Source organism: Homarus americanus, unplaced genomic scaffold (assembly GCF_018991925.1).
Source record: "Homarus americanus isolate GMGI-L3 unplaced genomic scaffold, GMGI_Hamer_2.0 scaffold32929, whole genome shotgun sequence".
Classification (NCBI taxonomy): Eukaryota; Metazoa; Arthropoda; class Malacostraca; order Decapoda; family Nephropidae; genus Homarus; species Homarus americanus.
In genome coordinates this window covers 17,889,113-17,904,858 of record NW_024737097.1, presented here as the reverse complement: position 1 = coordinate 17,904,858, position 15,746 = coordinate 17,889,113, and the positions used below count along the sequence as shown (strand labels likewise).

The following is a 15,746-nucleotide window of genomic DNA, read 5'->3' as shown; positions in this document are numbered from 1 at the left end:
ACACACACACACACTTTACTGGTGAGGATTTTGTCTAGTAGGATATTACCTAAACAGATTTTGTCCAAGAGCAACATAGTGTAATGTGAGTCTGACCAGCGCCCCGCCCTCCAGCGCCTCACTCCATGTATTGTATGTAAGTCGCCGCCCCTGGGCATTGTACCACTCGCTATATATACCCTGGTGACACTATGCTCCTGCCAGATGGGTACTCCTAGTCCACTACTGTTACCAGGCGGTGTAGGGGTACCTGGCTGGTGGTGTTGGGGTAACCTGGTAGTGGTGTTGGGGTAACCTGGTAGTGGTGTTGGAGTAACCTGGTAGTGGTGTTGGCCTGTTGAGGTAAACTGGTAGTGGAGGTACCTGGTGGTGGTGATGGTGTAACCTGGGAGTGGAGGTACCTGGTGGTGATGGTGGGGTACCTGACGGTGGTAATGGAGACACCAAGTAGTGCTGGGAGTACCTGGTAGTGGTATGATCCTGGTAGGTACACGTCCATTCCTGCTCTCCAAACATGTTCATCTTTAAGACAGGACTGGACAAGGACTGAGCTGATCACAAAAGGTCACATACGATTACAGAACTTTCAATCTGTTTTGTAAGATCTACCACCTCTTCGCTATAGTGCTGACCAGTCTTACAGCATCACGTTGATTAAAACATACAAACACCTGACCTTAGTCCTGAATAGAATGAAGTGAGGATCGCTGTTGTTGTATTAATGCATTCTGGTGTTTCTTCAGGTAGGGTCGTTCAGCATTGTTCACCGAGTTTTAGTTTTTATCGAACACAACAATTAAAAAAAAATGAGATAAGTAACAAAACCAGATTAATTACTCGCTTCCTTTGTATCTGTTGTTAGTTGTTTCTCGTGAGTTGGTGCAGCAAATTTAACACCTGGGCTCGGTAAACTAGGACTTACTTCATGATGCTCTCACTTAATAATATCAATACAAATTCATACGAAAGTGAATTATGTTATTCACGATTCATGAACTTTATTAATGAGAGTTTATCTTTAGATGTTGTAGTTGGAGTTAAGGATTGTTCATCAGTCAGTCAATGGCACTGTCTACCTAACACTTGGCCCTATATTAGTTATTATTCTCAACAAACTAGTGCCATGTGAATCATTTAAACCCAATACCTACAGACAACAGTGTAAACGATAGAGACTCAACACCTGAAGACTCTACAGTAAACACCACGAAGCTGAATCTAAGCTGAGAGAAAGTTTTGAGAGTATTTTTTTTTTCAGAGGGTAGAACACGCGAGCTTGGTGACGGAGAAGTGGCGCTTGAAGATGACTGATTTAGGTTAGGTTAGGTTAGGTTACGATGTATAACAGAGAAGAATAAATCGCCGTCATTAATCCTAAACCAATCCGGATAAAAGATTATAACTAGACAGATACACACGACTTGGATACAAATACATGTGACTTAGTCCAATAAACCGTCTAAGTATATTTAATCTTGAGTAAATAATCACCTGAGCAGATAGAAGCAGTAGTTTTCAATATCATAAATCTAAATGGTTGACAGTGGATGAATGGCTGACAGTGAATAAATAGCTGACAGTAGATAGAAAGACAGCACTCGACAGACATAAATTAAGACTCTTACTTCAGTCATCTCACCATCCTCGTCTCAAGGTCGTATTAGACTCTGTAGCCTCCAGTCTTATATACCCGGGCATTAAAACCAGATCACAGCAGTTGGGGAAGTATGTCTCCTGTACGCTGTGTCAATGTCTAATTCTTCTTTCGTTATTCCTATCTATCGTTTTTATTTCTCTCCATCGTTTAGTCTTCCTTTCTTGTGTTCCTCTTTATATCTTTCCTCTACTCGTTCTTGCACCTTCCCTTTATTTCCTCTTTTATTAGACTCATTCTACCTTTTATTATATTTTATGCTACGTGTCGTTTTATAAAGACGTCACGGTGTTTGAAGACATGATTATTTAGACTCTCAAAGGCTCCTCACGTAAACACACTATACGCATACCCGAAGCAAAACTACTAGCAATGATTATAGGTAGAGAATAAAACTGCTAGCAATGATTATAAGTAGAGAATAAAACTGCTAGCAATGATTATAGGTAGAGAATAAACCTAGTTCTTGTGATTATAGGGAGAGCATAAATCTAGTTCTTGTGATTATAGGTGAAGAATAAACCTAGTTCTTGTTATCAGAGGTACAGAATAAACCTAGTTCTTGGTGATATGCTATTACAGGACTGTTTGTACCCCGCGTTACAGTTACAGTGGTGAACGGCGGGAGGTAGTGAAGCAAGTAACCTTAATCAGTGGCGTGTTGGTGTAACTCTGGTCTAGGGGAGTGACTACGAACCTGCAGTAGTTAGAGTGGAAGGAGTTAGTACATTAATTAACTTAAGTGTTTCGCTACTGTACGTGGGTTAAGGTACAGTATTATATTAAATTGAAATAGGTATATTAATTGTAGGTATGATAATGATGATGATAATAACAATAACAATAATAATAATAATAATAATAATAATAATAATAATAATAATAATAATAATAATGATAATAATAATAATAATAATAATAATAATAATAATAATAATAATAATAATAATAATAACGTAACCTAAACTAACCTAATCTAACCTAACATAACGTAACCTAACCTAAATTAACCTAACCTACAGTAACCTAACATGACCTGACCTGACCTGACCTGACCTAACCTAACCTAAAACTAAAGCTCGGATGAATTTAATAATGTGTAAGCTGACGACTCATCAGCTTACACATTATTTTTATTTGTTGATGTACAGTGATTGGCTGGGGTCTGGAGGCTAGGTGGGGATTGGAGGTTGGAGACTGGAGGTTGGGGATTGGAGGAGAGTGGAGGCTAGGGGCTGGGGTCTGGAGGCTGAGGCTGGAGGTTGGGGATTGGAGGTTGGAGACTGGAGGTTGGGGGCTGGAGAGTGGAGGCTAGGGGCTGGGGCTGGAGGCTGGAGACTGGGAGCTGCAGGTTGAGGCTGGAGGTTGGAGACTGGAGGTTGGGGGCTGGAGAGTGGAGGCAGGAGGTTGAGGCTGGATATTGGAGGCTGGGGGCTAGGGGCTGGGGCTGGAGGCTGGAGACTGGGAGCTGCAGGTTGAGGCTGGAGGCTGGAGACTGGAGGTTGGGTACTGGAGGCTAGAGACCGGAGGCTAGGAGATATAACAACAACAACGAAACAACAACAACAACATGAGATAAACTTGTAAAATTTTATGAACAGTATTTAGGCTAAAGCAGGATTCACTTATCAGTTTATCTGTTATCATGAGAAACTTCAAAGCTCGTGGGTACTTGAACACCTAGCCGCTGTTAGGTTAAGTTAGGTTAGGTTAGGTTAGGTTATTGTTAGGGCGTTAAATCATCAGGAGAAATAACCTTCATATGGCCACAAATATAACTTAAGAGCCTTACACCTTAAACAGAAACAAAGACGAATGATATAGCGGTCTCTGTAAAGCTCAACCTGCTGCCATATACCAAGACTCCAGACTCACCAACACCCAGTCGCCCTGACAAGATCCAAGCCAGCGACCAGAACCTGCAGGTAAAATAAAGATAAAACGAAGACAAGAGAACACCAAGAGTTCCTAGTAAGAGATAAGAGGCAATAAAACTATCAAGAGAGAAGACCAAGACAAGAGAACATCATGAGCCCCCAGTAATGAAGATCAAGAGAGAAGAAGAGTGTCGCTGGGGACGTATTGATCTCTTGTCGTTGACGTCCACACAATCTATATCTCAGGAACTGGAAATGAGTGTAGTGATCCTCCTGACGAATAAACCTAACACAAAAGAGGAAATTTCTGGGTTAAAAGAACAACGTCCACACAGGACTGATGCTCTGGGGATGTATTTTATTTTAATGTTGGTAGCCTGTGAACCTAATCCAACCTAACCAAACCAAATCTAACCCTAACCTAATCTAACCTAACACTGGAAGATTGATTTTCTGTAATTTATAAAAAGTGTCTGGTGGAAAAACTACAATTTAATTGCACTGGACTTACTAACACCTGGTAGTTAATGCTCCTATAAATCAATAACAAAAATAATAACTATACAACATTCAACCTAACCTAATGAACAGCGTGAGACAAGCTAAATGATCCAGACTGTTGCCGTTGTTTATTCCTGTATTCAGTGATGTGTTCATACCTTGGCTGTAGCAGCGACGCGCCCCTCACCCAGATGATCTCATAACTCAAAGGAGAATTGCTCATCCTCCCCCAAGCGTCACCACAACTAGCTCGAGAACTCTAATAGTCAATCCGTCATATTTAGAACTAGTTTATGTTACCAGGCAATTATCACTTACGGTTCAGTGGTGTACAGAAAAGAAAGAAAATTTAAGAGAAAAAAATGTTCTTGACTGGGAGATTGATTTTGTAGATGGTGTGTGTGTGTGTGTTTGTGTGTGTGTGTGTGTGTGTGTGTGTGTGTGTGTGTGTGTGTGTGTGTGTGTGTGTGTGTGTGTGTGTGTGTGTGTGTGTGTGTATGTGCCCTTATGATTTACAATACTTTAATATTTCCTTAAGGTTATGATTGACAAAAAACAACAACTCGATTAACAACTCTTCCTCAATGGTCATTCTTGTATCAATCATTTCATTCGATTCCGCCCCCCCAAAAAATCACAATAATACATCAAGTCTTCCTAATAACAGCGGGAACTCATCTGTGCGTCCATCCCAGCTAAACAATAGACCAGAGGCTCGAGTACAGCCAGAGTCCATCATCTCAGACCCTACAGGAAGCCTTATGTATGAACAAAAAGATCATTTCAAACCGTCAATTGATCGGCTTCAATAGATCGCCCATTTCCACATATACATCCAGGGAATTTGCAGTTAATATCTACTGATTTAATCGAGATGTTAAGAAAACTGGCAGAACGAAACACCATAAGAAACGGTACTCCTTTAGTGCCTGTTAGATGCACCCGACTACTATAAATGAATCCCTAACCATATACAGATCTTGTCTTCATCGTCCGCCCTGCTCACAAAACTCTACCTGCCCTGGCTGAGTTACTGAAGCATTCATTACCTCTCTAGATAAATGTGTAACGACAAATACCTGTAGTGTGTTATGATCTCAATGAACAAGATAAAATAAAGTAGATTAAATTTTGGGCTATGGTGTTACAACATTAGTCTTGGGAAAGTAATGATAGAAAGTTTAATTTAATAATGCCTCTATACTAATTATGCCCCATTTGATAATAACCATTTGAAAGTGAAAGCAATTATCATACTAAACTAAGATCCGAGTTTTATACATTTATATTGAGAAGTAATAACTGTAGATCCGTAGTTTTCTGACACTGTACTGCCATTGTCTTCTTCAACACTGCCACTTTATTCCCGGTGTTGGTGAGCTGGGCCGCCTGGGTCTTACCTCTTACAATAGTCGGTTCTGAGCTTCCTCTCCTGTTATTCCCAACCCTCTAGTCTAGTGATGTTCCTTAGGTTTATTATCAAGGAGAGGGAGGAGAATGAAGAAGAAGAGAAGGAGGAGGAGAAGGAGGGAGAGGAGTGAAGAGCAGGAGGAGGAAGAAGAAGAGAAGAAGAAAGAAGAAGAGGAAGAGGGAGAGGAAGAGAAGGATAAGCAGGAAGAACAGGAGGAGGAGGAGAAGGGGGAGGAGGAGAAGGGGGAGGAGGAAGAGAGAAGAATTGAGTTAGTATAGGGGAAGAGAAGAGGAATGAAGGAAGAGTTTTATATTAAAGATCATACATTTAACCCTCAATGTTTGTGTAAGATATTCAGGTCTACTCTTAGCTCCTCCACCGTGTTCTCTAAGGTGTGTCCATTTCGTCTCTTTCTACACAAGAAAACAAAGTCGACATTACCTCAGGACCTCAGGTTGTGTTAACGTGGCAACTGACTCAAACTGCCAGTCAAATCCAGTTATCGACGTCTTATCTAACTGAAAAATCAATAAGGTGATGCGTATCAAATCTAATATGGATATTTAATAGTACTTTTAGTTCAATTTGCGTATGAATACCCCTAGGGACTTTGAAAACTCGGTGGTCCCATATACCCGGAGGACATCAAACGAGTCTTCAAAGCAAAGCGAGTCACAAAGTACACAGAATTTGGAAGATTTACAGAACAGCCCTGATGTCTTAGAGTGGGGATGGAAGGTAGGAAGGAGGAGGAGGGAGAGAGGGCGGGAGGGATGGAGGGAAGGAGCTCGACAATTATACAGGTTGCTGCTACCCTTCCCTGGTTCCTCCTCCCCCCTCCCCCCGTTCCCGTAGACTAGCCCCTGCAAGTATGATTTTCTTATGGCTAACATCTCACTGTGGTATATTCTCTATCTTCCTCTATTTCCACTCTTCATCACTACATATCCCAACCATCTCAGTCTTAACACACTCTCTCGGTGCCTGCAATTTTCCTCGTTCGTTAAATGTTCCTTGTATCATCATTCTATATATCCATTTCCCGAACGGTAAGAACGATATCTAATTTTATCGTTCACCTTCCACGTCTCTAATACATTGTTCCCAGTGTCCAGGCGTCTCCTCCAGCCAATAACGCCATAACCACTGCCTTGTGTACTCTCTCCTCATGTGTGATCGTAAATGTTTCCATAACTTTACCTTAAAACTTACTCCTTTACTCATAGCTCAGCCCAGGTATCTAAACTCTGTTGGTGTTTCATTTATTATTTCTCCCGTCGAATATTACTTTTTTTTCGGGTCTTGTCTCTCTACCCTTCACTATTTATATTTTTCTTACACTGACTTTCGATTCTGTTCATATTCCTCTCATCCTTAAGACCTATACTGTTATTATTTCTTCAGTGTTAATTGTATTCACCAGATTATTTGTAAACATCAGTTCCTTATATATTTCCTTTAGTGCTTCTTCCTCCAGGACATCAAACAACTAGAAGATCTTTAAGAGGGTAGTTTAGATGAGGAAATTATATACAGGAATGGATTTAAAAATGATCCTTATTGTGGTCGTTCTCTATCTCTATATTTATCTATTATCTCTTAGTCCTGTTCTCACTAATATCCTTTCTCCTCTTATTAGTTTCTCAGGTACACTATTTATTCACAAACATCAGTAAATTATTTCCTTCCAAGATTCTCTTCTACACTTGCCTCCTCACTAAGAATACTGTATGTCTCTCTCTATGAACTTGCCTCCTCACTAAGAATACTGTATGTCTCTCTCTATGAACTTGCCTTCTAACATTCTTTCCCTGTATAGTTTTAACTTATATGCTATTCGTATCACTGTCCAGGACCCATATTTAGAGGTAGATATTTTTCAGTGTCGCACAGAAGTGTTAAGTTTACAGAGTTGAAACGTTGAAGCCTTGATCTGATATTGTTAATGGTGAGTGTATGAAGTAAAATAGAATACGTGGTTAAAGATTTGAATTATTAACGTAGGAATGCATTATGTACACACCAACAACACCACGAAGAGGGATGCAAAATGTAGAGCCGACTATTTACTCTTGAAGATTTGAGTTTTATCTTCTGCTGTCACGAAAATGAACCTTCCAGGAACTCTCTTCCACTAAGGTTGAGATGGAATCCTTCGACCGGAGCGACCCATGCAGTTGACGACCAGGAAATCAACATTAGTAAATGCGAGATTCAATTTACCTGGTTCACTTAATCTATGGCCTCAAGATGGGGACCAAATGATGTCGAGATGACTCTTGAGACACTGACATGGATAAGTTCTTTCTTCTCCAGGCACAGCACCAAAACAATACAGAATATCAATAACCGAGTATTCGATCCCTGAACTTAAGCCAAGATAAGGACTCGGCTGTCGAGCTGGTCTAATGACGAGGACGAGGGGGGAGGCTATTGACGAGGGGCGAGGGGCTATTGATGGGGGAGTCAGGTCTGCTCTTCACCGTTACGCGACGCTTCCCTTGTTGACTCTCAGTCAAGCCAATTATCTTAGATCAGTTAACACTGAGACGTCCTCAGCTCCCTTCTGTGATTACCTGGACGGGATGGAGATTAATGGCAATACAGGTATCATTCACTGATATTCAGATCCTTCACTCGCACAAAGCAAAACTATGACAAGTGACACTCGAAGCGGGATGGAAGATACAGTGCATGAGGTCAAGTATCATCCCAAGATGATCTAAATTGTTACTTCCCAGGTGAAAGACTGTTTACAATCCATATATTCTGAAGAGTAGAAAAGTCGGGTTTTAAGTGAGTGTGTAAAGGAAGAGAAGGATCATGTATTTTAAACTATACGACACAAGGGAGACTTCACTTGTTTTATGCGGTACAGATGGGATTAAGTAAGGTTGATAAAACTAAAATAATTCAACTCTCAAGTCAGAAGCGAATACGTAGCAATGATTTAGAATGATAGATTTTTTGATATAGGAATGAATTAAGTAAACACTGGATCGGAAGTAGAGTTGTGAATGAGTGGAACAAGTTACCAATCAGCTGGAACTCGTTGTAAAGTTTCAAATATTAGGTTGGACAGATGTACAAGTGATATTGATTGATTGTAAACAGAAGCTGCCTTTATTCTGTGTTCTCAAGAGTATTTATTACGTGATTATACATATCAATCGGTTATATTCTGAAGTCACATTTAAATAATTATAACGGTAGAGCAAATCGAGTACTGAGTCACGACATAATTTAACGAACGCTATTTTTTTTAGAATCTCTGCCCCTAAAGGTTACAAATGAGACTGAAGTTTGATTTCTGGCCTGAGAACTTGAACGGAGCAACCTGGAAAAAAAAACTTGCTGGATGTGAACTGTTGGACGCCTGGGAACAACTTGCCTGAGCGAGCGGGTGTTCTTGCCTTCCAAAATGTGCGCGTGACCTCCTAGAGACGACTGGACAAGCACTGGTCAAAGACGTCGCGTGCAGGCAACAAAAGAGCCCCCCACCTGTGAGTGTCTGTAGCAACGCCCCCACCACCACCACCACCAGCCCTGCCAGATTCAGTTCTGATTATTGTCACACAAGTGTATAAAATCCGAACACACACACACGCGAAGCTTTAACACAGAATTTAAATATGTATGCAAGTAATTAAGTATAGTATACAAGGTCTAAACAAATACTTTTAGTGTATGGCCATTTTGAATTAGGAAAAAAATGCTAATAACATTATTATAAATAGCTCTTTCTTTTTGCCATACTTTAGTAATGAAAAGAGGGAAACATGAGAGCAACGAAAATATAGATGAAATGAAACAACACCAGAATTAAGTAGCGTAAATAAAAGAGCATCAGGATAACTAATAAAATAAATGAAGTGATAGAAGGAAGCAACGGAATGAATAGAAACTGAATCAAAAAAGTTTAATGGAATGAAGTAAATGAATGAAGAAACTCTACCTTCAGGGATGATGACCACTAAGGAATAAACAAAACTAAAAAATAAAATAAATTACATATGAATCAAAAAATAAAATTTCTTTGTTTTTACTCCCATAGGTCTATTTCTTCATGGCTGGAAGGAAGAGTATTACACATCCACTCCCCTATCTACCCCTTTACCCTTCCTCCTAACACTTCCCCCTACCCCTTCAACCTTTCCCCCTCCCCCCTAGCTGTAACACTTCCCCCTCCCTATAATTCGCTGTCGTTTACTCCCTCCATTTGGTTACTGTACCGGATGTGTTCGGCCATACGATGTTCCTCTTTCTCATAACACCAGAGAGAGAGAGAGAGAGAGAGAGAGAGAGAGAGAGAAAATATTGTTTCCTTGTCGCCTTTTATTCCTGTCTTGTCAGTTTACTTCTTGCTCCATTCCCATCTATCATCCTCCTCTTCTCCTTCGTGTACACTTTGCTCCATCTGACGCAAAAAAAAGAGGAATGGAATAAATATAATAGATGGATGGACAAGGATAACAAGAAGAACAAGATGAAATAGGAGAATTGTCATGAAACTATCGCTAACTAAACCACAGGTGTTCCATAATCTAAAACCTCCTGGAAAAAAAAATAATGGTTTGCGACTCGAATTTTTGTGATCAGTTTGTCTTCACTATTTCTTACACTCTTGAGATTATTACTCATTTGTTTTAAGAGATTTATTATATTACAGTGATATATATGTACTATTTATTGATGAATTTATGAGTTATGGTGACAGAGGGGGTATTAGAAAAACAATATAAGAATTTTTTATCTTTCCATACTGTCTGGTTGAGCTGTGATGGGTTAACCTGATTGTTGATAGGGTAAAGTACTTATCTAAAATAGCCCCTCACCTCACCTAACCTACCCAAACCTAATGGTATTTATCTCTTTTTTTATCAGTCTGGGGGTGTAGTGATGAAGCTCTCTTGTTGGGTTGTCTGCTGCGTCGACTCGAGTACCCCCTGAGCCCCAGCCAGCCAGCCATCTAGGGCAATGCTAATGATGTCGTTCTGTGTCCGAGTTTGTCCTGCGCATTTAACCCACTTGTCTATGACTATTCTCTAGCAGCGATGTGATATATGTGTGTGTGTGTGTGTGTGTGTGAGCCCTGAGACAAAGATGTTATTGTACTAGAGATGTATTGGAGATGAGGCCTGAGCTGTCTGATGAATAGCTTATTAATGTATTGATTTTGAGCCAAGTGTGAATAAGTCCAACACTGGATTAGGTTTTTGTGGTGAATAGACTCGACGTCAAGAGTTGCTTTAGCACAATCAGGTGAGGGAGACCCAGGGTTGGTGTCGTGGGCTGCTGGCATGGGAAAGCCTCACGCACGGAGACCGACGGACCAGAAATAGCTGTGCTATGCTAAGAGATTCCATGTACAGTTGCCAGTAAGTGCTTTCTTTGATCATTTACCCAATAATTTCTCCCCAGTACTCGAAATGGACAAAAACTCATCTCCCCGTTAAGGATGTTCGTCATAACGGTAAGGAAGCGCTTCATCCCGGTAGTTTATAGAGCGGCTGTGAAAAGGGGCGAGTGGGTAGTGGAGGGACTGGAGGCGTGTGGCAGCGAGCAGTCCGCGTGCTGCTGCTGCTGGTTCTGAAGAGTCACTGCGGCCGCCAAGCCACCTCCGCTGCCGCTGCTGCTTCTACTACCCCTCCACTAATCGGGTTTCCCTCTTACATCCTGGTAAACCGAATGATTTTTACAGAAACAGAGATAATAAATGAGAAAGTTTCTCGAAACGGCAACTCAAACCTAAACATTTATCTTCTTATCATCAAATGTTCTTAATTCCCAATACTCCCACGCATGGCGCAGTTACGTAAAGAGGGCGGTAGAAGCCCTGAAAACTCATGTCAAGGTAATGAAGGTGTAAGAAGACCCAGTTGGTGCCGTGCGGCGAGCATGTGTGTCTGACAGAAGGCGGAGGAGAGGGTCTCGGAGCGAGGCGGTGAAGCCCAGTTCCCGCGGCCACCGCCACCACGGAGCCTCACCCCGGGGCTTGGGGGGTAGATGGAGGGAGAATGGGGGGGAGGGATGTATATCGCCTTCTGCCCTCCACAGTTCTTTGGTGACACGTGTCGCTAGGGAACGCTTGGTGGTGGTACAGGAGGATGTTGGTCAATATGCTCCACAATGCCAGATTGGTGGGATCATTAACACAAGGGCGAGGAATATGTACCTCCTGTACTCGTTGCTTTTTATAGTTGTGTATGTTAGCATAATGCCGGGGAAGAAAAGTAAGAGCAGTGTAGCAATTAAAGCGGAGTGGCTGACAGACTTGACTCACACCTCACAGTAAGGGCAGTGTCGGGAGGTGCTGGGGGAGGGGGGAAGAGGAGGAAGAGTGGAGAGGAAGGGGGGGGGGATATGATACAGTTGCCTACAAGCACCTGACATTTTGGAAATTACTCGTGACTTGCTTGGTGATGGCTGCTTTCTGGACCTCCGCTCTTAAACCTTTAATATGAAAAGCGTCATATTTACCCTCAGTGTAGTTTTAACACGTATCTTTACTTCCCACTTAGCGAGGTTTTTTTTAGATACAACGGAGGGTAATCATGATCCTTGGGCGGTGATAAGATTTGAAGCTAGTCATACCACACAAGTCATAGTTGATGCTGGGACTGTACAGACAGACTCACGCACGGACATGATTCCACACTCTGAACTACTACTTGACAATGACAACAACAAACCCAACAGACGATCTTGCACTGGACAAAATTTCTCATCACTTCGTTTCTTTAAGCTCTAAATATCCTGTTTGATTAAGAATAATTTTGTCCTACTACTCTTACTACTAATAGGCATCTGTCACGTTCTATTGCTGCTGTTAGTAGATACTGTACATGTCATCCCTGGTGTAGCTCCAGGTAGGTACTTTCTGTCGTCTCTTTGTTGTCGTCCGGCTTCTCTTAATACTATATCAGATATCATTTTGGTGTTGCTACCAGGTGGTATTTGGGGGTCACATACAGTATCTCTTTCTGGAGTTGACAATGACGTTCACTTCAGCCATCAAACTGAAGATTATAAATGTGCTGTTGTTACCTATCATGGCTTGTGTGTGTCTCAGCCCACGTGGAGTACTATACTGTAGATCTCGCTGAGGAGTCACTGGAGAGAGAGAGACTTACTGAGCATTCTATATTCTGGAGACGTTAATAAGTCGTGTAAATGTTTTGTCTTAGGGGTGATTAATAAACAAGAAGTTTTCTTTACGTACAACACTATATACATATATCTCTCCTATGTATATGTACTGGATGCCATTGGTTGTGTAATTCTTAGTTATTCCTTCTTCTGATCTAGATAAGGCAACGCTTTTTTTATGTCACATGACAAATATTATCCCCAGTCTTGTATTTAAATCTGGTCGGCCTACGTTCGTGTACTCGTGTTTCTGAATAAATCTTTTTATTTTTTGTTTCCCGATCCGTGTGACTGGCTGGCTGGCTGGCAGGAGGGCGTGTGGGTGGGTAGCCGTGTCCCCCAGACTCTATATATAAACTAGAAGTCAGCTTTCCTGGGCTAGAATACCGCCAACTCGTGTGATCTAGAGAGAGAGAGAGGAAGCGCCTGTCAGCTTTAGACATTGTTTAATGGATGACATTTTTAAAACTAAGAAAATCACTACAGGTAAAAGCCATTGGAGCAGTACGGGTATTATAGACCAACCTTGATACCTAGTGCTCTTGATACCTAGTGCTCTTGATACCTAGTGCTCTTGATACCTAGTGATCTGATACCTAGTAATCTTGATACCTAGTGATCTTGATACCTAGTGACCTTGATACCTAGTGACCTTGATACCTAGTGATCTTAATACCTAGTAATCTTGATACCTAGTGATCTTGATACCTAGTGCTCTTGATACCTAGTGATCGTGATACCTAGTGCTCTTGATACCTAGTGCTCTTGATACCCAGTGCTCTTGATACCTAGTGCTCTTGATACCTAGTGATCTTGATACCTAGTGATCTTGATACCTAGTGATTTTGATACCTAGTAATCTTGATACCAAGTGATCTTGATACCTAGTGATCTTGATACCTAGTGATCTTGATACCTAGTGATCTTGATACCTAGTGATCTTGATACCTAGTGATCTTGATACCCAGTGCTAACATGTGCAGTGATCTTGATAATAACTGCATAAAATTGAAGTTGTGATATAATAAAACAATGGAATGGTCCACCTGTTAATAATATAGGTGGCACGAGGAACTAGGAACAATAAGAGTAGCTAAAACCGGAGACGATTCAAAACATTTACTTATTTACAAACTTTAACTTTCCACAGCAGTAAATTTTCATATACAATTGACTTATGCTTATGTAAGAAATAAAGATTAACTTGATTTGCGTAGAGGAACTATTAATAGATTATCTTCCCGTAGTATACAAGCCATTAAGATTAGACGAATTACATGAAGATTAGACACCCCAGCTAACCTTAACCTAACCTAACCCTCAGGTAACATTAGATTGTTTAATTGCCATGGAAAAAATAAACTGGGATTCCTAACTTCCACGTGATTTATAATTTTGAGTTTCTGAACAAATTTCACCGCTGTAAACAGAAGAATACCCTAAGTAGACCCTGAAATGATCTCTCACTTAAACCTCCCTCTATGATAACTGTCTAACCAATGGTGTAATTTTAGGGCGTTAAAAGCAGTCTTAGATTTCCACGTCTTGACCCAAAATCACATGGAAAAAAAAAAGGAGTTAGTTTGGTCCTTTTCATTTGTTTCCTTCAATTAATAATAACACGGTGAAAATAATGACCCCCCAAGTGAACCTAAAAATAAACCCTTTGATTTTTTTTTACTGTCGCATGGAAGTTACTGTTGTTTTCCTGTACTCATGATAACGGGGAAGAACTGTACTCATGATAACGGGGAAGAACTGTACTCATGATAACGGGGAAGAAGTCACAGAAAAAAAGTCATAATTTGGGTAGGAGGAAAATAATCCTACATTATATCTCATGAACTGTAGTTGTTGAAATCTGTTCTGTTTATCCTATTAGTTATGACCGATTCTCTTTATCATTATGTTATCCACGTGACATTTATCCTGTCTAGTAACGATGCCGCAGTGTTATGGAACAAGTCAAATCAATCTTTCATACTGTTGTTGTTACGTTTAAGTGAGAATAACTAAGTCTCATAATTTGTAAAGTTTAAGTGTGTTTTTATTATGTGGACTTTATCACACTGAAGTACCAATTGAGTACAAGCATTAGTAACTTAACTAAGGTGTTCGTGTGTAACGGATATGACGAGGTTATCAGGTACATGTACGCGGGTTACCCACAATCACTTTCCAAATAGAATGGATTTTTTAAATGTGGTTATTTATATATTTAGGTCCTGTCGAGTTATTGTTCTTGGGGAAGGCTTCATATCTCTCCCCAGATATTACCTAAAGTGATAAACAGATGTATACTAATTCCAACTGTAGACTAAACCTTATTAATGTTTTTATATTATTAACTTTGGTACAACGAGAGTTAAGGGAGCATGTGGCTGAGTATAACCCAAGGCATCATTTGAATAGGGTTGTTACAGGGACAATTTTAAATTAAGCATTGACAATCTGCTGCTGCTCTTTGGGGGGAACTGTGCACAAGGGAGGAGAGGTTGTGATCAGCTCCCCGGCCGGCCACCGCCAGCCAAGCCAACGTTCCCTGTAGTCCGGCCTCCACCACCTCTTCTGGCAGGCAACCAAGACGTGGGCCACAGTGATGGCCTCCCAGACACTACGTACACACATGATCCCTCTGTCACCACCACCACCCACTTGCTGATAACCTGGTAACTCTCCCTCACTGTCTCAGATAACTGGTCAGTTGTCTCCCTCTCCCTGATAAAGAGTCATCTTCGTCTGTGGTCGTCGTCAGTTCAATAATCATACACCAGTCATTCTCATTCGATACCTGTTCACCTGTCCTCCCTGGTCCTCAAGTCGGCCTTCCACTACTCGGGTCTCCAGCCTGGTGAAGCCGTACGCGTGGAGCTGAGGGCTCGGCCTGAGAGGAGTCTTTATGGCTCGACCAAGTGTGTGGGGCCCCATTGTCTGGTGGGGGGCGAGGAGCGGGGGGGTTGTAGGAGGGTAGAGGAGGGGGGAAGTGACGTGTTGTGCTAGACCGCCTCCTCTCACCCTCTGACCCCCCCTCATTCCCTCCCACAGGAACAGCCTAGTCCGCTCCTCACCGTCTCTCTTATGTGTTATCCAGCTTCAAGGGCTCACCCTAAGGGAAGTTTTCAGAATAAGAAGATGCTAGTTGGATTTTCAATGT

The 15,746-nt window shown here is 41.3% G+C and overlaps 1 protein-coding gene across 1 annotated transcript; it reads right to left on the bottom strand.

Annotated features, from left to right (window-relative positions):
• Nucleotides 1-2,826: 2,826 nt before the first annotated feature.
• LOC121873131 (classical arabinogalactan protein 9-like) lies at nt 2,827-15,520 on the bottom strand. The gene is made up of 4 exons (XM_042376446.1): nt 15,392-15,520; nt 5,885-5,961; nt 3,530-3,573; nt 2,827-3,170 (listed from the first exon to the last, which is right to left on the bottom strand). Exons 1-4 carry the CDS (start codon nt 15,518-15,520, stop codon nt 2,827-2,829), a joined length of 594 nt encoding a protein of 197 aa, XP_042232380.1.
• Nucleotides 15,521-15,746: the final 226 nt, after the last annotated feature.

What these genes read in the sequence shown, in the direction of transcription:
- LOC121873131 (XM_042376446.1), bottom strand. Translation starts at nt 15,520, where the DNA reads ATGGGGCCCCACACACTTGGTCGAGCCATAAAGACTCCTCTCAGGCCG. An exon ending in TTGAGGACCAGGGAGGACAG is followed by an intron (nt 5,962 to 15,391) that starts GTGAACAGGTAT and finishes TTGATTTTTCAG; the next exon opens with TTAGATAAGACGTCGATAAC. An exon ending in GTCAGGGCGACTGGGTGTTG is followed by an intron (nt 3,171 to 3,529) that starts GTGAGTCTGGAG and finishes TCCGGTCTCTAG; the next exon opens with CCTCCAGTACCCAACCTCCA.